The 24,413-nt window shown below is 46.2% G+C and overlaps 3 protein-coding genes across 5 annotated transcripts; 1 reads left to right on the top strand and 2 right to left on the bottom strand.

Annotated features, from left to right (window-relative positions):
• Positions 1-2,491: 2,491 nt before the first annotated feature.
• On the bottom strand, positions 2,492-24,123 carry LOC123122839 (serine/threonine-protein kinase TOUSLED). 2 transcript variants are annotated; one of them, XM_044543202.1, is made up of 18 exons: positions 24,119-24,123; positions 13,017-13,023; positions 12,574-12,792; positions 12,222-12,311; positions 11,895-12,101; positions 10,939-10,989; positions 10,269-10,376; positions 10,142-10,186; positions 9,799-9,911; positions 9,422-9,488; positions 8,797-8,866; positions 8,325-8,422; positions 8,069-8,248; positions 6,226-6,436; positions 5,176-5,440; positions 4,720-4,774; positions 3,325-3,486; positions 2,492-3,024 (listed from the first exon to the last, which is right to left on the bottom strand). In XM_044543202.1, the coding sequence occupies exons 3-18, from the start codon at positions 12,787-12,789 to the stop codon at positions 2,929-2,931; spliced, it is 2,034 nt and encodes a 677-aa protein (XP_044399137.1). In that variant the 5' UTR covers positions 12,790-12,792; positions 13,017-13,023; positions 24,119-24,123; the 3' UTR covers positions 2,492-2,928. The 2 variants fall into 2 exon arrangements, with proteins under 2 accessions (XP_044399137.1, XP_044399136.1); XM_044543201.1 differs by lacking the exon at positions 24,119-24,123 and having other exon boundaries at positions 12,574-13,227.
• On the top strand, positions 13,369-15,334 carry LOC123122841 (EEF1A lysine methyltransferase 1). Its single transcript, XM_044543203.1, has 3 exons — positions 13,369-13,924; positions 14,034-14,115; positions 14,872-15,334. The coding sequence occupies exons 1-3, from the start codon at positions 13,424-13,426 to the stop codon at positions 15,033-15,035; spliced, it is 747 nt and encodes a 248-aa protein (XP_044399138.1). The 5' UTR covers positions 13,369-13,423; the 3' UTR covers positions 15,036-15,334.
• LOC123122842 (universal stress protein A-like protein) lies at positions 15,282-16,309 on the bottom strand. 2 transcript variants are annotated; one of them, XM_044543204.1, is made up of 3 exons: positions 15,991-16,309; positions 15,673-15,901; positions 15,282-15,565 (listed from the first exon to the last, which is right to left on the bottom strand). In XM_044543204.1, the coding sequence occupies exons 1-3, from the start codon at positions 16,292-16,294 to the stop codon at positions 15,472-15,474; spliced, it is 627 nt and encodes a 208-aa protein (XP_044399139.1). In that variant the 5' UTR covers positions 16,295-16,309; the 3' UTR covers positions 15,282-15,471. The 2 variants fall into 2 exon arrangements, with proteins under 2 accessions (XP_044399139.1, XP_044399140.1); XM_044543205.1 differs by having other exon boundaries at positions 15,673-15,898; positions 15,991-16,298.
• Positions 24,124-24,413: the final 290 nt, after the last annotated feature.

Consider the following 24,413-nt stretch of genomic DNA (forward strand, 5'->3'; position numbering starts at 1 on the left):
GCGAAGCCCTGCGTTGGTAACTTCATCAACACCGTCACCACGCCGTCGTGCTGACGAAGCTCTACTGGATCGTGAGTTCGCGGGACGTCACCGAGCTGAACGTGTGTTGAACGCGGAGGTGCCGTACGTTCGGTACTGAGGATCGGTCGACCGTGAAGACGTACGACTACATCAACCGCATTGTCATAACGCTTCCGCTTACGGTCTACGAGGGTACGTAGACGACACTCTCCCCTCTCGTTGATGTGCATCACCATGATCTTGCGTGTGCGTAGAATTTCTTTTGAAATTACTACGTTCCCCAACAGTTTCGGCACAAACATTTTATACAATAAGTTAAACAAGACGCCAGGCACTTCCTTCGTATAGCTATCAAATGGATCAACCTGCATGAGGTTGAGTTCAATCTACTCCGTTCGTAAAGAAACATAAAAGCATTTAGATCATTAAAGTAGTGATCTAAACATTCCTATATTTCTTTACAAAGGGAGTACTTCGTAGGAGCTAGCAATCCAGATAAATGGAGGGGATTTGGGTGGCCTCCGTTTGAAAGGTTGTTTTGCCCTTACACTATCCAACCTGTTTACTTGGACATATAGGAACGATTTCGATGGTTCATTTGAAGATTCTCTAACAATGATTGGGCGCCGCCCTCTTCGCCTCCAGCGCCGACTGGTCAAACTCAACGTCGCACTCGATTCCCCTCATGTCCCACAATGCACCTTACTGCCCCCACACGACCCATCAACGAGAACTTTATACACAAAGTGGTATCTTTATTTAGAGAAAATGGAGCTTCTACAATGGATTGGCAAGATTATCAATGAATCTCTAAGATTTTTCTTTGGGAATCCCTTCTTCTTTTTAACTGTGATCTGGCCCATATATAAGCATATTGAACGCAACCATCATGTATCTCTGGCTATAGCCAGTGGCGACGATCCTCCGTCCTAGGTCCTCCTCGCCCCTCACCGTCGATGTCCTTGCTCCCACCTTGCCATCTCACATGCCTCTTCCTCTTTCCCTCCCCGACAGCGCGGATAAATGCCCCCTGCTCTCCCTCCTCGTCTCCGTGCCAGCCCCATGCTTCTCCCCTCCCCTTCTGTCTGGAGTCGCACGGAGTGATGTGGCGTCATCTCAGAGCTCCACCTGCTCCGAATGGTGGCGGGAGGAAAGGGAATTGGCGTTTGGACGATGTGCGTGGATGCATCGTCTAGATTTCAACGATGTCAATGCTGATTTATTTGTTTGTTTTCAGGTTGCTTACCAAATGGGCCATGTGGTATGTCAAGGCTGATTTATACTAGTATATGGGAGCATGTTTTTTCAGAGGATCATATATATGAGCCGCTAGAGATGCTCTGACGGTATGGTAATGATATCGCCATCATGGTGGTAACTTCAGTTATAAGACAAGGTTTAGCAGTGTTCATGCTAGTGTTTTCAAGCAATTAGTTCTTACACATGTACACACAGGCTGAAGATTCCACTATGAATACAGCTAAAACAAAACGCATCCATTGATTTCTTAAACCAACCAACATACAGTATATTAAGTGATATTCTAGTAACATTTCAGACAACAGAAATCACTCGAAGATATTCTAGTGTTCAGTCTATATAGGATGCAGTTTTAAAGCTCATCACAAAACTGAACTAAATGTGAAGATATTTCGTAAAATACATTCACAGTTTAAGAGTTAGAAACATTTAATTTGAACTTGCCACTCTTATTTAGTCACTTCCTCCATCCATGTTTATCAAGTCCCTCGTATTTTTGGTCAAACTTTGATCATCTATATGACTAATGAAATATAAGGTATATGCTATGAAAATTATACTATTGAATTTGTATTTGTATTCAAAAAGGGATTTCCACTTGTGACACATAATTTATATTTCATTAGTTAAATTAAGGGTTTTTATCATTTGTGTCACTATTTGTGTCCCACTGCTCAGTTTTGGCATTAAAAGTTACAACTGCTAAAAAATGTCATCGTTCCATGAGATGCTTGCTCAGAAATGCCATCTTTACATTAGATGTTTGCTCAAAAATGTCATTAGCCATCGTTATTGTCAGGTCAAACCCGTTGGCCGTGTATTATAACAAAAATACCCATAGACCCAAATGTTAGCTTTCTCTATCTCATAATGATAAGTGTGAGCCTCGCTTGTCAGGAGTAAGCAAGCAAATAATTTTAGAGAAAAATAAAAACCCTATTGGGATCAAGTGAGACCCATGCTTTATTGTTGTGAGATAGAGGGAGAGCAGACATGTCTGTCCATAGGCATTTCTGGTCAGTAACATGGCAAACGAGATTCAAGCTGACAGTAATAGTGCTAGTTGCATTTTTGAGAATACGCCTAACGAAGTGATGGCATTTTTTAGCAGTTCAAATAGCGAAACATAACCAGTAGCATAAATGATAAAAATCCTTAAATTAATGGTTAGACTTTGACCGGAATAAGAGGAGGCCCAGTAAACCCGAACTGAGGAAGTAGTTGTTGATCAAAGCTTTTAACTGACCACACCCAATTTAGACAACTGAGATAGAACGTGCATATCCGGGCGGACATAGTGCATCACAAAGGTTTTTGTGAACATCGACGGCTCCTATCTCTGATGAATTGGCAGAGCACATTCCCTAGTGGACCGTACGAATAAATACAGCCTTTAAAGGAACCATCAGCAGGGTCTAGCAAAAACAAACATCACATTACGCAAGGAGGGGCGGCACAAGAGCATCAAGAGAAGTGCATGCCCCTCAAAACCGATGCCCTACTTCCTCTAAACTGAAAAGAGCAGACATTGGATCATCGCAGTTTACGAGACCAACCCGAAATTTACAATATGTACAGTTACACCATTTGGGAGTGGCTGCCCAACCTCCAAAAAATCCTTCGTCTTGTAGTGTAGACGTGTAGTGTCTACCTCTTTGCATAAGAGAGATAAGGATCTTGAGCTATTGATAGAACGTCTGGCCTCTCCGATTGATTGTATGTCAAGCAACGGCGTATCAGTTCCTGCATAAGTTGGAAGTAAAAAAATCACAAATTGACTCACAAGAGATGGGAGCAATAATGCTTCGCATTAATACAACAGAAGTTTGATGTGTGGTTATTTGTATTGCAAGATCAAAATATTTCCAAATTAGCAACATTCCCACGTCAGTTTATACACAATTCATGGCAGTCTACAGAACAAACTTGAAATGAAACTCGTGGTCTCCTGTCACATGTACATAATCTAGCAAGGGGATCACTAGAACTACAAGTGATGGCTCAGAAGGTAAAATATGCCATATGAACAAACAGGAAGCATACCTTTGCCTCGTTTGATACAGTTGGCTTCGGAGGGAATTCCACCTTGCGTGCATTGATAATTGTATCTTCTCGAAGTATTCTCTCTTGGGTCTGGTCATGGCCAAAAGGACGCCTCCCATATAGCATCTGATAAAACATCACACCGGCTGACCAAACATCCACCTGCATAAATGCAACAACAAAAAGTTTACACACCAATCAGAATGAAGCTACAGTTACCATAACTGGGTATTTAAACCAGAAGTTTGGGAAGCTCATAAGTGAGTTCAAAACTTGAAGAAAGTGGGTTAACTAGGGATCATGTCCCCAATTTTGTCCAAAAATGCATATCTGCCCGACCACTTCCCCCTCTCAGTGTCACCCTTCACTTCCCACTTCAGACCTACTGCTGCATCCTCCCAACCCATGGATGGGCACCTCCACCACTGTTTGCCGGAGCCATACTCCTCAACCCCACCCTCGGCAGCAATCCCCAGCTAACTCTATCACTGACAATCGGCACATCAATCCACTGCTTCACCTCCACTCCGCCAGCAGACCAGTATCCTCATCACATCTGGTGACCCAATTACCCAGCCTCCCAACAGCCAAAGATTCCATGTCGCTGAGTCGAGTTCGAGCCCAGGGCCCTATGTCGACATGGCACCCGTCATGGCGACAAATAGGAGTTGAGGGAAAATAAGAATAGATGATACTGATACAGCAAAAAATTATACCCCCGGCATCAAATTCCGACCTTATGTGACAATTTTAGGATCAACAGGAATCCCTGAGCCAGCCCATTAGATCCAACAGCCTGGCCTATATGACCCAACAGAAACCCTAGCGGTTTCTCAACAAAAAAAAACAGAAACCCTAGCAGCTCTAAATCATCACTCACAGCCTCTCTCCCACCCAGCTCCCTTGTACGGTGCCGCCTAGCTCAATCTCTCCCCTTGTATGTTCCTACCATGTCACCCCTATCAGCCTTCTCTTTCCCAAAAACCAACCCCACCCCTACCGCCGGTCCAGCAGCCGCGTGGAGATTCAGCAGCCTCCTAATCAGTGAGCTTCGGCAAGCTCCAGCAGCAGCCCCACTCTGCGTCTCCTCTGTCTGAGAGCAAATCGGCCACGCCAGCAGCGCCCTCTCTCTCTCTAGTGGACTCTTGCTCACTCCAGATCCAAAGTTTTCACCCATTCTTGTGCCAAAATTCAAGATGCAAACACTTGTATCAGGAAGGACGTTTTAAAATATTTAGCAGGTGAACATGCATCCCTGGCAGCTGAGGGCATATTTAAAACAAATATATCCCTGGTGGCTGAGGGCACATTTAAAGCAAATATAGAAGACCGCCGAATTAGGATGAACCAACTATTGTTTACTAGAAGGTAAAACATGCTGGCAAATATCAGTACCTTAGATGAAATAAATGGTGTTCTGCTGAGATCAAAGCATTCTGGTGGCAGATACCTGGAGAAGGAAAAAAAACAGAAAGGAAGAAAGAATTTTTAAAACAGAAATATCTGTCATTAAGAAATAACATTGGTGCAGCATTCACAATAACACGAACAAGAATTAAATATATAATCCAACCTGCTTACATAGCGATAACACAAGAACAGTTGCGCTGCATGCAACAAATAGTACTCCCTCCGATCCATATTACTTGTCGCTCAAACGGATGTATCTAGACGTACTAGATACATCTGTTTGAGCGACAAGTAATATGGATCGGAGGGAGTATTTATTTTGAAGGTTATACAATTGTACACATGTACAGCAAATCAATGGCGGCAACTAAAACATTCCATAGAAACATGATCTGGACTCGTAAAAATCAACTTTGAAAGTGAATGCACTCAGTCGCTCACCAATAGGTTCCAGCTCCCTGAGAAGTGAGTTCCATTCCCTGAGACCCAACGTCATCCTCCACTATCTTGCTGAGGCCAAAGTCTGTGACTTTTGTAACACCAACTTCGTCGAAGAGAACGTTGCCTGGTTTGAGGTCATAGTGGATGATCTTTTGAGCCTTTTTGTTAAGATAAACAAGGCCCTGAAACACTTGAACAATTATGATCCTTGCTTCCTTTTCTGGAAGAATTGGTGTTGCTTTAAGGACTGCATCGAGATCCTTGCCTAGGTAAAAGATGAGCAAGGAGATAACATTATTAGATGCCGCAACCTCCTAATATGAGAGTTTTAGATTTCAGTTGTAAAATCATTATGAATAACTACTTATGTAAAACTAGAATGGACTGTGCGCCTACTGAGAAGAGAACAGCAGAAATGAAGAAACTTTGATCTACTATATGAGACATGATCTATCAGTCCATAGATCACTAGAATTGCTAATAATCTAGCTCAAATTCCATGTCATCATCATAGGCCATAGCATTATGTATGCTTCTTACGTAGTGATCAAATATGGCAGTTGTTTTCCATACCTCTTAAGCTCATAATATGGTATGGGTGATCCATATGTTACAAGATTATAAATGGCAATGTGGACTGTAACTGTAAGAAACCATGGTTTAGATGTCCCTTTTAGTTCCCAAATTTAAACATTTATATCACTGTCAACTCCAGGACACCTACAGGCGACTATGACTAAATAGTAAAAACCGGAATAAGTTTAATGTAGTAAGAGCTCATCATAGATAGATGTATCTGGGTTACACCATGCATGACTGGCACAAAACCTAACTACTCCCTCCGATCCATATTACTTGTCTTAGACAAATCTAAGACGTCTAAGACAAGTAATATGGATCGGAGGGAGTAGCATTTTCCGCATTACAAAACTGAAGGAAACATGAGGCACTGGGCATCATCAGAGTGACGTAAGACTCCAAGCAAAACAAAAATGACAGAACCAAATTTAGACAGTCAAAATGTCAAAGAAATTTAAGAAATCAGTATACCGCTGCAATATTCTAGGACAGTGCAGAATGTGTTGTGATCAATCTCGAATATGTCCCATAGCCTGACAATGTTTGTATGCACCAGAGTCTTATGGATATTATATTCACGAATCGCATGCCGTATGTAGCTTTGCTTTTTCTCCTCACTCCACTGAGCATTCAAACCATGAAGCTTACAGGCCACGTACTTGTATTCCACCAAGTCAAAAGCCTGCACAGAGGAACAGTTGCATGTTACTACTGGTATTCCACCAAACCAAACTCAAATTTCTACAGAACAGATGTGAATGCTATATCAAAACACATTGAAATGACGTCACAAAAGGAAGGCCAAAAAAACTAGGTAATATTCTGGCAACAAAATTAATACAACACTGAAGCTGGTACAAGATGGTATACCCTGCATTTATTTTATAACACCTTACATTTTTCAACAGAAAAGGAACATAAGAGCCTGTGAAAAGTTTAGGAAACTTGAAAGGAATCGTTTCCTACAGGTTTTTTCACTGTAGCTGCGTTCGGAGCACAGGAATCACTGATTTCCAATCCTTTGTAAAGTTTTCTAGGCCTGTGCTTTTGAAGAAAACCAAGAATCCACTCCCAGCTCTTTTTTTCTGCGTTGGCCCGAGGCAGAGCACCTCAACCATACACGTTGGGACCAACATCAAGTTCAGAATGAGATGGATCTGTGCATGCTGGGACCCATTAACCTAAACTCTCAACCAGCATGTTAGTTTTTTTACATAGAAAAAATCATCAGGTGGGACCAACTTATCTAGATCCCCTGTACTCCATTTTCCTGCATTCCGTACACCTAAGCCATTGTTCCTACATGGTCTATGTATTCATGTGTTTGATACCCTGTTTCCTTTCCTTTTCCCTCATTTCCTCCCAATCCTTTGGTTTTCCTCCCTTAGATCCGAACAGGGCCTAAGTTGCCACAGGCAAGGATCAGAAAACGAAGGTTATAGTTGTGGTAAGGTAAGAAGCACCTTTGCAAGGCTTGGACGGCATCGTGGTAGGATTTCAGTAGAGTAAATAGCAGCTCAGTAGGAGATCAATGGATAGGGAGGAGAGAGAAAAGAGTGCAGGGATTAGAGAAAGATCTCATTGTTGGCATGCTTTTATAGCATTGCCTGATACACAGACTGGGCCAACTAACAACTTCCTAAAAAGAATCAGACTCATCTTAACTCACCTAATTCTTCCCTTTCCTAATTGAATTAACCTACCTAATTTATTCCTTCCCTAACCAACTACAGACTAGGACCTGATAAGCAGCTGGAAATTAAATCCAGTTCTCAGCCACTTGCACTGGCTGCTGCCGCATTGCACCTGGTGTACTGATTTTCCCATGTAACATAAGCCAAAGGACATTTCAATGCCAGATGTGTTGCTCCAATTGTTTCCATACAGATTCTCTCACCTACTCCCTCCGTTCACTATTAAAAGATGTTCTAACTTTTTTCTGATTCGGATGTATACAGAAGCATTTTAGTGTGTTTGTTCATTCATTTCAGTTTGTATGTAGTTTATATTAAAATATCCAAAACATATTATATTTGTGAACAGAGGGAGTACTATTTAAATACTAGGTTTGCATACTTCTTTATCCTTTTAAGCCCATTTTGGATAGGCCAGGATCCCAGCCTCCCTGCCCACCCAAAATGAAGCTCTTCATAAGAGCATATATAGAGACAAATCTAAATTAATGATGGCAAAGTTGAGCGCTTCTTTTACCTTATTAACGCAAAATGCATTTGTATTTCAAGATGCATTATTGATAAACAATGGTTCAGAGCCTCCTTTTAAAAAGAAATATATAACTGAAGAAAGAATATACCTTGTACACCTCACTAAACCCTCCCTTTCCAAGAAGATTTAACAGAGCATATCGATGGTGAAGAATTTGAAAGTTATTAAAACGGGATCCATCCTCATCTCTGAGACGCTTCATTTCACGTATAAGCCTACCCTTTTCTAATTCATATCGATCTCTTTCTCGCAGATACTGTTCTTCCTCCTGCAATTCAATTGTGGAAAGTAGGTTAAGACGGGAAGAGGGTGTATTTAATAACCAAGTAAAGGAAACCACTTACCCGCTTGATACTTGTTAACCGAGATTTACATATCTCGTCCTGTAAGAGGAAATCTTCCTCGGACATGCTAGTTTCAGCATCACTTCCGTCACCCTTATCTACAATAGTAGAACATCAAGCAGTGAGTGTAGAATAGTGACAACAAAAGTATCGTGTGTGTTTGTTTATCTCTTGCTTATGTGAAAGAGCTTTCCCTCATATAAAATATTCCCTCCGTCCCAAAATAACTGTCTCAACTTTGTACTAACTTTACAAAATAAGTGTCTCAACTCTCAACTCTAGTACAACTTTATACTAAAGTTAATACAAAGTTGAGACATGAGACACTTATTTGGGACGGAGGGAGTAATGATAATGAACTTAAGTTCTATACCCATACATCAAATCTTCTTCAGTGTGCAAGATAGTTCAATCAGCAACTTATAAAGAATTTGAGCTAGCACAATTTTTGTTTTTAAAGAGTAGCTCTTACCAGATGATTGTCTTTTCTTTAGAGATTTACGATGTCTTTCAACAGCCTCTTTAGTTTCCAGCAATGATTTCTACATAAAGGTCCAACATACATGAGCAATTCAACAAAGGGACGGTATGTTAATGTGAATGTCAAGAATTGGAATTATATAGATGAGAGGCAAAACATGTGACCAGAGCTGCCAGTTACGCAATGTGCCTTAATAGACAAAGCTTATGAAATGTAAACTACATGTCCAAGCCAAGCCAGATCAATAAAAATAAAGTAGGAACAACAAAGTTTCCCTTTTGAACATGATGCTCAACTAAACAAGATCAAGATGTCATATAAGATGCTAGGATGGTAATGACTTAAGAGCATCAGGTAAAAAACCAAGATCTGGGTGACCTGCAAATATGTCATCAAAATCGCAAACAAGACAAATGAAATAGAAGTTGTCTAATAAGAGCATCAGGTATGCCTTCTGAAGTAAAGCTGTTAATGGTTGGGTATCAACAACTGGACAGGTCACCCAGATCACAGTTCCACAGTAAGTTCTTAACATTATGATCAGCTTTTACAATGGCATATACTATGCCTAATAGTTTATTGAAATAAACAGATCTATCGAGCAGCAGAAACTCACAAGATGCGCATTAAGGTCCTTTATTGCCTGACCATCCTCCCATGTTTCAGATATGACAGTCCCAGCTCTGAGTTATGACAGAGAACAGTCAAAGAAAAGGTTGCAATAAATGGTCCATACTCAAAACAGGAAATATTAGAGAAAAAAACATGCAAACTGCAGAGAAGTTGCCAATACTAGAAGGCATACTGGATATATGAAGTAACTGACAGGTCATGCCACTAGGCCTATTTCTGGTAGACAATATCGCAGCATACATGCCAGTATAACAACGACCCATATACAAAGTATTATTCTTCAGGTAATAGGAAATCTAGACATATCCTTCCTCTATTCCGCATTTAAAGTGTTTGAAACTCGGATCATTGAAAGATTACCTCATAACACCAATGTTCCCGAGTCTGAAAGATTCCTGCTTTAACTTCATCCGTGCTTCTTGCCTTTCTGCTTTTGATACTGCTATGAGCAGATCAGACAGGACCTTCATTTGCTGTATCAATGAGAATAGACACGTAAGCATATATACTGCATAATTATAATAATGGCTATTATTTCAGGATCCCTGCATATGCAAGAAGCGAGTTGTTTCCTTTTATCAATAATGATAGGCTTAAGTAGTAAGTTCCAAATCTTCAGAACAAAAATGGTCCAATGTATAAATAACAATGAAGGGTAGCCAAAACATATGGTTGGTAATAAATAATGGTTTCTAAGTGACACCTTTGGTTTCTTTTGTTGATCTTGATCCTTGAAATCCTTCAATTCCTGGCAGAATGATGCAAAGGCAACAAGTCAGTGACCTAGGGAAGTCAGGATCAAAGAAAGCTTGCAGTGAGTATATCCTTACCTTAGCTAACCTATCACTAAGTTGGTGATGCTCCGTTGCTTCTTGACGCGATTTATTAAGCTCCTCCTCCAAAAATGCAACTTTACCACGTAACAGTGATAATTCTTCCTATTCAATTGGGAGTGCTTAAGAATGTAAATTTGAAAAGGAAAGAAAGTATCCTAGAACATGTTTGTATGGTACACTATACTTCATATCTCAGATTGACTGATACCCTATATGGCTTGTCCAGTACAGCATTCACCAAAGCTGTTCATGCTTTCACAACGATATCTTAATCACATCATATTACTTTATGTAGTTAAGTTGCCTAGGTGCTAGACTCGAACAGAAGTACTGAACCAAACATAAACACTTCTCCTTGAAGGAAAGGGCCTGGATGCATATATGAAAGCCATCAGAAATATTACTTATTTAGTTAAGATGCCTAGATTCTAGACTCAAGTGGAAGTATTGAACTAACAGAGACACTTTTTCTTGAAGAAAAGGTCGTGGGTGCATGTACAAACACCCTCAGAAGTATTTTCAAGTGTATGTACAAGCAAAGCCCACAAACACATTCGGAAGCAGGCAGGAAATGGTATGTAAGGAAAATAAAAGGATGCATTAGCATTAGCAGACCAAGATGATGCGCATCTCATTAAAAATGGTGCAAATAAATAAGTCTTACGTGTAAAGCAGTCCTGTCATCATTCCCAGGTAGAACACTTGTTCGGGAATCCTGTATATGGAGTAAATGGCATGTAAGCTGATAATTTAGCAGATAAGGAAATAGCGTACTGGTATTGTATACACATGTGTATGAGATTACAACAAATGAAGCCCTCAAATGCATCGATATCGACCAAGCCTTGTATCACTTGATTCATGCAATGTACAATCCTTTAGGCCTTGTTCAGTTTGACAGGGTTTGGAGAGGTTTGAAAGGGATTGAAGGGGATTAAATCCCTTGCAAGTCAAAATCTCCCTCAAACCTCCCCAATCCCCTTCAATCCCTGTGGCGAGAGGATTAAACGAACATGGCCTTAGGAGATTATCATACAGCCAAGGATTGCAGCCATTTAATCAATTTTGTTCCAGTCTACAAGATTACCAGATCCCTGGTGATGAAGCGATGCCCTAATTCATAGTCAAAAAAAAAAAGTGATGCCCTAATGTGGAATTTTAATATGTTATGGAACGTGAACCTTATTTGCCAATATAAGTTGTGTCAGTTAGTAAAACTCAATTCCTTGAAGTGCTTATTGTGCGATGTGCCCTTATTTCAGCAATCCGCACCCCAACTGAGCAAAAATCTAATGGCTCTATTTCAACATTCTCCAATTGATAGAATTTATCTGTATCAAAGAAGCTAGTTGCTCTTTATCATTGACACATCTAATAATTTGATCAATACCAAACTAAGCTGTAGCAATTTCTACACTATTAATTATTTCTTGCACCGATCAATGGCCTTAAAAAAGTTCTTCAAGAAGAGCGCAGGCAATGACGTGATCATTCAAGTGCAAGATAGTACATTACCCACCACTGCCCATTGATGGGTTAGTATAAAGTTGGGTCATCTATTTTGGAACGGAGGGAGTAGAAGATAGATCAAGATCTTGAGAATAAAATTGCACAGCATACCATGTTGGTTAATTTGTCATGTTGACCATTTGAGACAGTTACTGAAGAAGCCGAAGTATGGCGTGTTTGATCAACCGTCTTTGAGCCACGCCCTCGTCCTGTTCCACCACGTCCCCTTCCACGGCCCTGCCTTTTTCTGCTTGGGTTTTCCGAAGGGAGTCGTGTGTCCGTGACATCTAATACTTTTGCTGCCGCATTAGCTGATCCCTGGAATTCACAAGCATGAAAGAATGCACCAGACAGAATTATGCTACAAGGAATGGAAAGCAAGTGGAAAATAGAATTGCCCGTGTTTAATTCTAGTCAATTAATGTCAGAAGATCACACCTCAAAATTTCCAAGAGCTAGGCCGTGGTCATCATCCGGGGATCTCGGACGCTTCAGTGTGTTCTTCTGTATCAAGAACTCCTCGCCATTCTGGTCAGCAAATACAGCAAACATTAGTCTAGGTTAGATGAAATGAAATTAAGAATGGGAATATCAGTAACCTGTAATTAGCTACAATACAGGTTTACCAAAAGAGACATTACAAATAGTTCTAACCAGGATGATTGTAGCAGCATAGGTAATATACAGGCAAGGTAATCGAAGGTAGATAAACATTATGTAATGCTTGAGCAGTAAAGGGGGGGGGGGGGGGGGGAGAAAGAACAGGGGGAGTACGAGGTTTAGGGCTGACATCATCATCCGAAGAGGAGGAGGACTCGGGCAGCTCCTCCTGGTCCATGAAGGTGGGGGCCGAGGCGGCGGAGACCACCGGGTGGTGCGGCGGCGACGGGGGCGGCACCGAGACGGCCTTGCCGGCCATGCGCGCCTCGAGCTTGGCGAGCTTGGACGAGGACGGGTTGGAATTCGACGAGAGGTGCTGCACTATGTCCTCCCCCGCGGCCGACATTGCCTCTGCTTCTGCCCAAACCGGATCGGGCCGTGCCCCCGAAGCTTCCCGGAGAAGCAACCGCCGCCGCACGCACGCGCCGGTCAGCGCCTCCTCGCCGCGGCTGCGCGAGCACGGAGCAGGCGCGTCCAAGGAGAGCTCGCGGGTCGATCTACCGTGGCCTCGCGCGGGACGGGAGCCGGCGGGCGCGAATGCTACCTCGGGAAGCGAGCGGCCGACGCAGCAACCGCCGCCCTTCTCCTCCCTCGACCCGGTGGCCCGCTGGCCGCCGCGGCGGACGCTGAGGGCGGCGGGCCGGGGCGGCGCCGCCGCGAGATGTGGAGGCGATTGGGGTTTCGCAGCTCGCCCGACCGGGAACGGAGGCGCAGGCAGGCGCACCACCTCCCCCCTCGCTTCCCTCACAGTCCCCCCCTGCGATTCCATTGCCACTCTCTGCTTTTATTTTCCCTGCTCCCGCTTCCACTGGGCCCCGATGTCTCGGCCCGCAATCCCGCATCCACCGTGGCCCAGACGTCTCGGCCCGTATCCACCGAGGCCCGGAAACCGGCCTTGGGCTCTTCGTGTGAGAGACGACTGTGTTTGCTCGGTGAGAGTTTCCCTGGTGCGCCGCCTCCTCTAGAGAGCGGAGCGAACAATGGCGAGCGGCGCGGAGGAGGAGGAGGGAGCGTGGCGGGAGGCCGGGGAGGAGGAGGAGGAAGAAGACGACGAGCGGCCGCAGCTGAGCGCGGCGGCGGCGGGGGCGCTGCGGGACTTCCTGGAGGAGCAGCGACGGCACGGGCGGGACGAAGGGGAAAAGGGGGGAGCAGAAGGGGTGGAGCTGGTCGCGGAGGACTGGCGGCTGAGCCAGTTCTGGTACGACGAGCGCACCGCCCGGGGGCTGGCCGAGGAGGTCGCCCGCCTCGCCTCCGGCCTGCCTGCCGGCGCCGGCGCCGCCGTGGCCTGCGTCGCCTGCCCCACGCTCTACGCCTACCTCAGGAAGAGCAGCCCGGATGTGCCCGCGCGGCTGCTCGAGTACGACGAGCGGTTCGGGCAGTACGGCGACGACTTCGCCTTCTACGACTACAACCAGCCGGAGGCGCTGCCGCCCGCCATGAAGCACGCCTTCAGCATCGTCGTCGCCGACCCTCCGTACCTGGTATGGTCTCCAACCTCCTTTGATTTGCTTAGTTCTGCTTCTGGGGTAACAAGGTTACAGATTTGACTAAATTGTGGGGATGAATTGTGGTGATTCGTCGTTGGTGCAGAGTCAGGAGTGCTTGGAGAAGGTTGCCAAGACGGTCTCCTTCCTCGCGCGGCCTGAAGGCTCATTCCTGCTGTTACTCACAGGTAACTCAATTCAAGTGAACTGAACCCTCGGATCAGCGTTGTCTTGGATCTAACTAGAATCCAATGCATCCCTTCTTGTTTGATACTTCATGGCATTGTAAAAAGGGGTGTCGACTGTGTATGCTTGCTGGTTGGATTCTGTTTTGCAATCAAGGGAAAACAGTATGATTTAGGGTATCACCTCTTACTATCAACAATCCATGTGCTAGTAGTACTCATAAGACTTTTAACATTCGTCATACCCGGAGAATAGCCATAGGTGTTCGTAGGTTGGGTGTGTTGTTGTTGACAAACCAAACCCACTTTGCATTGTAACAGGACCTATGTGAAACTCCTCTTTATCAATGCAATGATACGCAAAGCTTTTGTGTATTCGTGGGCAAAAAAAGCTTGAACAGTCGGTATTACATCTCAGTAGATCAAGTGTAGTTGCAACTTGCAAGTACTCTGGCATTTAGCACAACTTCAGCAGTTTATTTTCATCTTTCGAAACCATGCATGATGTGCCTCTTCTTGTATGCGAATGGTCTCTCTTGAAAATTGTATGCAATTGTATACTTATGTGTGATTAGCATCAGAATGTGTAATCCTCGCTAGTTTACAATTTAAGAACCCGTGATGCCTCGTAAGCGTGATTGTAACTTTGCTGAGAACATTACTAGTGTTGTTTTGTGAGATATCAATATGTACCGAAATTCGTCTTTTCGAATACTTTGTTTGTTCTCTAATGCATATGGTTTAAACTTCTTCTGCCAGGCGAAGTTCAGAAGGACCGCGCGCTGGAGCTCCTAAACGTGCGCCCCTGCGGTTTCAAGCCTCAGCACTCAAACAAACTGGGGAATGTGTTCCGGCTGTTCACGAACTATGACCCGGTAGACAGACTTGGTGGCTGGGATCGGAGCGATGGCGCCACCATTTAGCCTTCTGATGAGGTGGTCCATGGTGCTTGTGGAAATGCGACAGCGATGTTCATCCTATGGATACTCTCGGATGATGCATCCTTCAGTCTGGTAAACACGAATTTAGCACGTAATGTTTTTTGTTTGATGCAGCTGTGTAGTCTCACGTATTAGGTGAACCAGATTCTTCGCAAATGTAACCTGCTTGTTTTGAGCCCCCATGTCCTTGAAGGGGCACTACGATTCGTCACAACGTTTCCACATTCCTGGGAGAACTTGATGATTGAGATTGAACTTCTGAACATGCTACACATGATGGAGATGCTTGCCTACCGAACATACTACACGGGAGCTCCATCGCTGCATCTTTATTGGAAGCACTAGTCGCTAACAAGCCGGTGCTGCTGGTACTACTAGTTGGCAGACGCCCAAAAACGTAGCCTGTGTAGAGCTTCTTTCACTTGTGGTGCGCCTTGTTGGGTGGCTTGACGATGAGGACGGGGCAGCAGGCGTGATGGGCGAGGTAGTCGCTCACGCTGCCCAGCAACGCCCTGCAGAGTCACAAGCACGATTGATTTTAGCACAGCCGCTCACGTTAGAGAATCGGTCAGTAGTGGTAGCTCGATGTGGAAGGCCATGGCGGTCGGTGCATACGTACCTCTTGATCATGCCCAGGCCGCGGCTGCCGAGGACGAGCAGGTCGGCGCGCATCTCCTCCACGGCCTGGTAGATGGCCTCCTTGGGGTCCCCCTCCACCACCGCCGCCGTGGCGCTCGCCTGCTTCTGCCTGCACACGTCCAGCGCGCGGGCCACCACCCTCCGGGAGTTCTCCTCCTGCGCCCTCCTCATGGAGTCCAACGCCGTCGGCGGGGCGTAGGCCAGGCCTGCTTCGACACGCACCAGGTGTGTCAGCCTTCAGAGCCGCGCGCGGGGACAGAGTTCGCTCGGTCAGCGCGCGGCGAGATTAATTGCTTACCGTGGGCGACGAAGTGGTCGACGCGGTGCTGGGCGTGGAGGACGACGACGGACGCGCCGGGGTGGTGCCGGACGACGTTGTCGAGCGCCCACGACAGCGCGTGCAGGCTCTCCTCGCTCGCGTCCACCGCCACCACCACCTTCATCGTGCCCGCCGCCCGGGCGGCCTCCGCACCTCCGGCTCCAGGCGCCACGCCCCTCGCCGTCGCCGAGGCCTCGGTGCTCTCCTCCATGACGACGCGCTCGCTTGCGGTTATGCCAAGACCGGCTTCGTGCCTAGCGATCACTGCCTCGATCGACCACATCACCGTCGTATATATGCGCGCGCGCGGGGTCGGCGCCGCACGCTAGCTTTTTTTTTTTTTTTTTGAGGATCAACGGCACGAGATAGATCGATGGATATGGATGGGGAGCGAGGCGCGGTGGCTTTTGGTCCGTAGCTCCCGCCGTGCGTTCGTCAACTCCTGCTCGCGTCCGGCGGTCGGGCGGTGTATCTTGGCTTCATTGGGCGGGCCGTTGAGCTTGGCGCGTCCCCTGCTCGCGGTCTGCCCCGGGATTCGCACAAGTGCCCAGCACCAGCAGCCTTGTCAGGCCACCGGAAACCGTAATGATTTTTCTTGTAAAAATGAATGCTAACTAACCAACGTTCGCCGGGAAGAAATTGCCAGCGAACACGTTCGCAACCGGCTCTCTGCCACAGATTGCTATGCTAGTTGAAAAACTGCAAACCCTACAACCGAAACTGCCATGAAAACGTTCACAGTTGTCATCCTCCACGGCGAACGTTCGCCGGCTAAGAGCATCTACAGCCGGAGGAGGCAAATCCGGACCCGCGCATCCACGGACGCTGGCTGGTCAAGCTTCAAATTTGCCCATCTGGATCCGGATACCTCATACTAGAAATCTTAAGTCCATACAAAAGTATGCAAAAAAATCCTAGGTACTACATAGATCAACTAGCTTAGTCCTCGTTAAAGATGTCCACTATCCCATGCCCAACGCCAGGTGCATGGGCGGCAGCCGCAACTCCGGCTCCTTGGTCTCTTCCGCATCCATCTCCGCTTCAACACGGTCAAAGAGGGCGTCGGTCGCCGCCCATCGGATGGCCTCCACATAGGCCTCATCCTAGATGGACTCCGGGATGGCCAGCTGCTCCGCCATCTCGTCCGCTTGGGTGACGGCAAACTCTGCCTCCGCGTCCTCCATGTTGAAGCCCGAAGCCAGTGCCAGCTCTTGCTCCGCCTCCTCCTCGTCCTTCGGCTCCGCCATCTCCATCGGAGCCGGCTGTTGCTCCTCTTCTTCCTCCTCCTCCTCCGCCTTCTCCTCCTCCTTCTCCAGCTCCGGCGAGTCCGAAGGCAGCCCGGCAACGACGCAGGCGGCGCGCCTCGCCTGGATCTCCTTCTCGATCTGGTACCGGCGTTCCAGCATGAGCATAACGTAGTTGGTTATCTTCTTCGGACCATGGCAAAACCGGAAAGCATGGGAAGAGCGCCGAAGCGGGAGAGAGGAGGTGGATGGGCTTGGGTTGGCGGTGCGGAGAGGCAGGAGGTCGATGGGCTAGGGTTGGGGGACGCCGACCGGCTTAAATAGCCGGATTTGGCCTCGGGCGGCGAGCCGGACCGGCGTCATGCAGTGTTCACATCCCCCCCCCCCCCCCATCGGAGGAGACGTTCGTCGGACCGCCGGTTTCCGAGCGATTCCCCGTGGGACCCCGACTTCAGTCTGACGTGGCGAACACGCCCAGGCGCCCCCATATCCACCCCATATTTGGGCTGGATATGAGGGGTGCCGGTCAGCCCCGGCGTTTGAGGAGCCCGTCTGGGTCGGATTTTCGTGACTGGGTCATTCGCCCGCGCGTTTGAGGCAGGTTTGGGGCGTCCGACTATAGATGCTCTAAGCATCGCTACGATGTGATTATTTCATTGTAGTCGACTCCTTAAACTTGTCGAAAACACTTTGCAACGTGTCAAGCTTTATGGATGTCAGCGGCAACATCCGATGTTGGTTCATTCACGACGGTGTGGAGTGGCATCGGTTAGTTCCGCGCTCCCATCATGAGCGGCCTCCTGACGGTCTTTGCTTAAGGTGGGAAGACGTCTCACGCGACACGCGTCCGAGTGCCGATCTGGTCTAGCCTGTAGTGTTGGCTGACGCAACTAGCGGAAGATCCATTTTCAAGGCGGTGATTGAAATACAACTTCCTCTCCGGGGTAAAAACTCCTATTCCGGCCTTCATGTTTGGGTTCAACAGCGACAAATTTATGTGTTTACCTTGTTGAAGGCGTTGTCTACTTGCTATTATACTGTCCTTCATTGATTGGTCTCGGCAATCAGGATGAAAATACTGATCCTTGCCGTCTCCGGTTGGATATGGTGGCAGCGGCATGAGGGTGTATATCCCTTCTTGAAGGCGTTGTTGCTGAAGAAATCGATTTGGTCAAAGGTGTTGATTTCATATCATGTGTCCCTCATAGTTATTCAAGTCTTGTACTCAATTTGTTGATGGTTGCTTTGCATCAACTTTAACAAAATGACCGTATGCATCCTTTTCGAAAACAGAAAAAAAAACATTGAAAAACCCTACGGATGAAATTTTGGACCTGGAGGAAGTTATATCACGGCATCGCTTCTGAACACTAGTTTGCTCATGGCAGTGGCATGTCGTTCATTACATGCGATGAATATGAACTTTGGGATATTCTTCTTCAACAAAGAGATTTTGTATTGGCCATGTATCTTTGAGATGTACCTGTTTTTCGCCAAGATTAAACTTCACTAATCAAGATTATGTTGGAAATATTAGCACTTTTCCGATTAGACTTATCCACGAGTAAACAGTAAGCATGAGATAAAAGGTATGCATCTCATAGCGATACCTAAGCATACTAGCACGTACAGAACATAGAATCGAACCTTCTATGAGCAGCACATATACGGCTAGCATACGTACGAGTAAACGAGGGATGAACAGATCATACCCTCCGGTTGGCCAGGCCAATGCGGCGGCGGCGGCAGCAGCCTCGGCGTCGTCCGTGGCCTTCTTCTTAGCGGCGGCGTCGGCGGCCATGATGTCGATGCAGAGGAAGTAGTGGAAGCAGAGGCGAACGGAGTTGGGGACGGATTGGGAGCAGTCGCGTCGAGACGCTCCCCAAAACCTTATTGCCGTTCTCCCGGGCAGGATCTCAAACGACAGGGTTCCGGAGGCACCTGCTCTCCCGACCAGCCGTGCACGCGGTTATCGGGATGGGATCGCCGGAGGCAGCACAGAGTGAGGAACAGTGGATGACGGCTAGGTCACGCGAGAGGGAGTGAGTGAACCGAACTGCATTACTTCACTGATCAGAGCCTTCTTATATAGTCCGTAAGGAAGAAAGTCGTGGGCCTTGCCAAGGCCCACGACCGAGTCGACCCACTCCCGGCAAGGGAGTCGTTGTTCCCGGCAAGGGTCGCACTCCCGGCAAGGGAGTCGACGAATCCTGGCAACGCGGGTCCCGGCAAGGGTCGCACTCCCGGCAAGGAGTCGACGAATCTCGGCAACGCAAGTCAGCCCACAGTCCAACGTCTTGGACAGTGGCCCACATGTTAGCGACTCGTTAATTAATCCCTGATTAATTAATTCGTTCCTGAGCGGCAAAAATAAGCTTCGGCTCGTTCCCGCAACCCGCAGCGCGCGCGCGTCGTGGCGTGGCGTGGCGTGGCGAGGCGGGCGACGTAGGAGGAGGAGCGCGCGTGTACCACTCCTCTTCCCAAGCTCCCAATGGCAAGTGGTAGAGCAACCCTTATAAAGGGGTCTCAACTCTCCTCAACTAGCAAGGTGGGACTAAACTTCCCACCACCTGCCATCTCATACATGGGCCTCAAGATTAATCAGGGATTAGTGTCTTATATGGGCCTAAGCCCATCCATAATCCAACAATCCCCCACCAGATCTCGAGGCACATAAGTTTGTTAACTGTTCCAAATAATGTTTGATATACCAGAATTTTCAATGGAGACTGTTAAGTTGAACTTTCACCTAGAGCAACAGGATTAGACTTCTTCACAATTGAACAATGGACTATGCCTTGAATTGTCAGTTTGGCGTGCAGAAGTTTCGCCTATTGTCAGCTGATACATGGCTGCCGTAGGCTAAACCCCACGGATGGAGCTTATTAGTCATACTCCGTACCTTCTCATGAGCTTACTAGAGATTACCCAAACTCATAGACCGTGACCAGCAGTCGGGCTCACATAGGTGTGTTCCTCCAAAAAATGCTCTGTAGGTTAGCATCTTGCTTACATAAGCTTTGGAACACATTAAGACAAAAGTCAGCCTGCCTTATAGAATTGAGAGTATTACTGCATCTCCAACGGAGTGGGTTTATTAAGAATACTCTCCTCAGTTGACCGTTGGATTGTTTTTCCAGGTCCTAATTCACGGGATCTCCGATCACATAGGTTGGGTTACCCCCATGGCAACTTACGTGGGTCTCATACCCATCTCCCTCGATGCATTTTCTATCACAATCCGTGATAGCCCTTTCGTAAAAGGGTCTGCCAGATTCTTAGCCGTCTGGATATAATCCAACGCTATTACTCCAGAGTTTCTTGATTTTCTGACAGATTTCAATCTTCTTCTTATGTGCTTTGTGAATTTCATGTTGTCCTTTAAACTCTAAGCCTTGGCAATCACTGTTTGATTGTCACAGTTCATAAGGACAGCCGGCACTGGTTTATCAACCACCGGCAAATCCATCAAAAGCTCTCGAAGCCATTCTGTTTCGACGCATGATGTGTCTAATGCTGTGAGTTCTGCTTCCATAGTCGATCTGGTTAAGATCGTCTGCTTGCAAGACTTCCAGGAAACAGCACCACCACCAAGTGTGAAGACATGTCCACTTGTGACTTTCATCTCATCAGCATCAGATATCCAATTCGAATCACTATACCCCTCAAGTACCGTTGGGTACCCAGAATAGTGAATTCCATAGTTCGCAGTACCTTGCAAATAACGCATCACTCGCTCAACAGCATGCCAATGCACATCTCCCGGATTGGAAACAAACCGGCTCAGTTTGCACACAGCAAATGAGATGTCAGGACGAGCAGCACATGCTAGGTACATCAGTGAACCAACCACTTGAGAATATCTCAATTGATCTACAGTCGTGCCTTCGAACTTTCGAATCCGCACGCTAGGATCATATGGTGTTGCAGAAGGTTTGCAGTCCGAATATCCAAAACGGCTCAAAATCTTCTCAACATAGTGGGATTGCAAAAGTGTAATTCCACCCTCAGAATTTCTCAGTAGCTTGATGTTCAGGATAACATCAACCACACCCAGGTCCTTCATCTCAAAGTTGTGAGATAGAAAAGACTTGACCTCCTCAATGACCTTGAGGTGGGTCCCAAATATCAGTATGTCATCGACATACAGACACAGCATAACTCCTTCGCCCCCACCATAGCGATAGTATACACATTTGTCAGCTTCGTTCACAACAAAGCCAACAGATGTCAGAGTAGTGTTGAACTTCTCATGCCATTGCTTAGGCGCTTGTTTCAGGCCATACAAAGATTTCACTAGCTTACACACCTTTCTTTCCTGACCATTTACTACAAAGCCATCCGGCTGTCTAGCTCTCCATTAAGGAAAGCCGTCTTAACGTCCATCTAATGAACGAGAAGACCATGCGAGGCAGCCAAAGCAAGTAACACTCGAATGGTTGTCAGTCTAGCCACAGGTGAATAAGTGTCAAAGAAATCCTCTTCTTCTTTCTGGGTATAACCCTTGGCCACAAGCCTAGCCTTGTACTTCTCAACAGTACCATCGGGCCTAAGCTTCTTTTTGAACACCCACTTACATCCTAATGGTAGACAACCATAAGGACGATCAGTGATCTCCCATGTCCCGTTAGCCAAGATGGAGTCCATCTCACTACGGACCGCATCCTTCCAGTAGTCAGCATCCGGAGATGCATAAGCTTCTGAAATGGAGCTGGGAGTATCATCATCCACGAGGTACACGAGGAAATCATCACCAAAGGACTTTGCAGTCCTCTGTCTCTTGCTCCTAACAGGAGCTTCCTCGTCATCCTCCGTGGAACTCTTATCACTTTTATGTTCATAATATTCCATCGGAATAGCAGGTTCAGGAGTCTCATCAGATTCCAGTCTAGAATTGCTTTGCATATCTCTCATGAAGAAAATATCCTCAAAGAATGTAGCATCCCTAGACTCTATAATTGTACCGACCTTCTGGTCAGGTACCTCAGATTTCACCACTAGAAATCTATAGCCAACGCTATGCTTGGCATAGCCAAGAAAAACACAGTCCACGGTCTTTGGTCCCAACTTGCGCTTTTTGATTATCGGCACGTTGACTTTCGCCAAACAGCCCCAAGTGCACAAGTAAGAGAGTGTAGTTCTTTTCTTTTCTCATTGCTCATAGGGAGTAGTCTCTTTATCCTTTGTGGGAACTTTATTCAGGACATGACAAGATGTCAATACAGCCTCCCCCACCATGCCTTGAATAAACCCGATGTATCTAACATGGCATTAACCAAATCAGTTAGAGTACGGTTTTTCCGTTCGGCAACCCCGTTTGACTGGGGTGAGTAGGGAGGCGTCCTCTCATGAATAATACCATGTTCCGCACAGAATAAATCAAACTCATTAGAAAAGTACTCTCCACCACGATCAGACCGGACTCGTTTTATTTTCTTCTCAAGTTGGTTCTCAACTTCAGCCTTATAGACTTTAAAATAGTGTAGAGCCTCATCCTTAGTATTTAACAAATACACATAGCAGAATCTAGTGGAATCATCAATCAGAGTCATAAAGTATTTCTTTCCACCTTTAGTCAACACACCATTCATCTCACAGAGATCTGAATGTATGAGCTCTAGAGGTGTCAGGTGTCTCTCCTTCGCAGGCTTGTGAGGCTTACGAGGTTGCTTAGCTTGCACACACGCATGGCACTTAGAGCCTTTGGCTAAAGTGAAACTCGGGATTAAATCCATCTTAGCTAGCCGCGTCATACAACCGAAATTTATGTGACAAAGACGGAAATGCCAAACCTCAGATTCGTTCATATTAGAATGAATTTGGTTCACGACTTTATTACAGAAATCCTCCAGGGAAAGGCGGAACAAACCACCACAATCATATCCTTTTCCAAGAAATAGTCCATACCCAGATATGGCTACTTTGTTAGACTCAAATACTAACTTAAACCCTTTTTTACATAGAAGGGAGCCACTAACGAGATTCTTCTTTATGGCGGGGACATGCTGCACGTTCTTCAGTTGCACGATCTTTCCCGAAGTAAACTTCAGATCTATCGTGCCAACACCATGAACAGAAGCATGCGAGCCATTCCCCATCAGGACGGAACAATCTCATGCGACCTCGTAGGAAAAAAACAAAGACACATCAGCACACACATGAATATTGGACCCAGTGTCAACCCACCAATCGGTGGACTGACAAACTGAAAGTATGGTAAACAGATTACCATACCCAGATGCCGCATCATTGTTGCTCAGAGTGACATTCACACACTTGGAGTCATGTGCTGGCTTCTTGTACTTGTTTGCCCAATGTTCATCTGAACCACAAGTAAAGCAACCATCTCTCTTTTTGTCTTTCTTCTTACCCTTCTTCTTAAAGGTAGTATTTTGCTGGACAGAGTTCTTTCCCTTGAACTTGTGGAAGTTCTTCTGCACCACATTGGCGCTAGAAGAACCCTCTGCCCCTTTCACGTGTGAGTCATTTGCTCTCGAGTTCTGCTCAACACTGAGATGACCGATAACATCCTCAACAGAGAATTCACGTCTCACGTGCTTGAGAGAAGTAGCAAAGTTCCTCCAGCTAGGAGGGAGTTTTGCAATAATGCAACCCGCGACAAACTTGTCCGGTAACTCACACTTCAAGAGCTCCAGCTCCTTAGCAATGCACTGTATCTCATGAGCCTGGTCCAATACAGAACGTTTATCAACCATCCTGTAATCATGAAACTGCTCCATGGCATACAGCTCACTGCCAGCATCAGTTGCGCCGAATTTGACTTCGAGCGCATCCCATAAGTTTTTGGCAACCCCCATATGAATATAGGCGTCAACCAACTTGTCTCCAATCACACTCAGAACTGCTCCCAGAAAGATTGTGGTTGCCTCCCTAAACGCCTTCTCCTGTTCAGGAGCAATCGTTTCTGTGAGGGACACACCACCAACCCAGAACACGTTCATCGCTGTGAGCCACAAGGTGGTCCTAGTCTGCCAACGCTTAAAATCCGTCCCGGTAAACTTTTCCGGTTTCAGAGTAGCAGCAAAGCTTTGAATCGAAAAGTGCCTAAAATAAGGTTTTTGGATTGTTGGAAATATTAGCACTTTTCCGATTAGACTTACCCACGAGTAAACAGTAAGCATGACATAAAAGGTATGC

This window comes from Triticum aestivum, chromosome 5D (genome assembly GCF_018294505.1).
Source record: "Triticum aestivum cultivar Chinese Spring chromosome 5D, IWGSC CS RefSeq v2.1, whole genome shotgun sequence".
In the NCBI taxonomy this organism is placed as follows: domain Eukaryota; kingdom Viridiplantae; phylum Streptophyta; class Magnoliopsida; order Poales; family Poaceae; genus Triticum; species Triticum aestivum.

Bases quoted from the DNA above. Each gene is read 5' to 3' on its own strand.
- LOC123122839 (XM_044543201.1), bottom strand. From the start codon at position 13,212: ATGGAATCGCAGGGGGGGACTGTGAGGGAAGCGAGGGGGGAGGTGGTG. The intron at 9,912-10,141 runs GTGTCACTTAGA...TCATTGATACAG, and splicing joins ATCAACAAAAGAAACCAAAG to CAAATGAAGGTCCTGTCTGA. The intron at 8,867-9,421 runs GTGAGTTTCTGC...ACCTTTATGTAG, and splicing joins AGGACCTTAATGCGCATCTT to AAATCATTGCTGGAAACTAA.
- LOC123122841 (XM_044543203.1), top strand. From the start codon at position 13,424: ATGGCGAGCGGCGCGGAGGAGGAGGAGGGAGCGTGGCGGGAGGCCGGG. The intron at 13,925-14,033 runs GTATGGTCTCCA...TCGTTGGTGCAG, and splicing joins TCGCCGACCCTCCGTACCTG to AGTCAGGAGTGCTTGGAGAA. The intron at 14,116-14,871 runs GTAACTCAATTC...TTCTTCTGCCAG, and splicing joins ATTCCTGCTGTTACTCACAG to GCGAAGTTCAGAAGGACCGC.
- LOC123122842 (XM_044543204.1), bottom strand. From the start codon at position 16,294: ATGTGGTCGATCGAGGCAGTGATCGCTAGGCACGAAGCCGGTCTTGGC. The intron at 15,902-15,990 runs GTAAGCAATTAA...TGCGTGTCGAAG, and splicing joins CGACCACTTCGTCGCCCACG to CAGGCCTGGCCTACGCCCCG. The intron at 15,566-15,672 runs GTACGTATGCAC...GTGACTCTGCAG, and splicing joins GGCCTGGGCATGATCAAGAG to GGCGTTGCTGGGCAGCGTGA.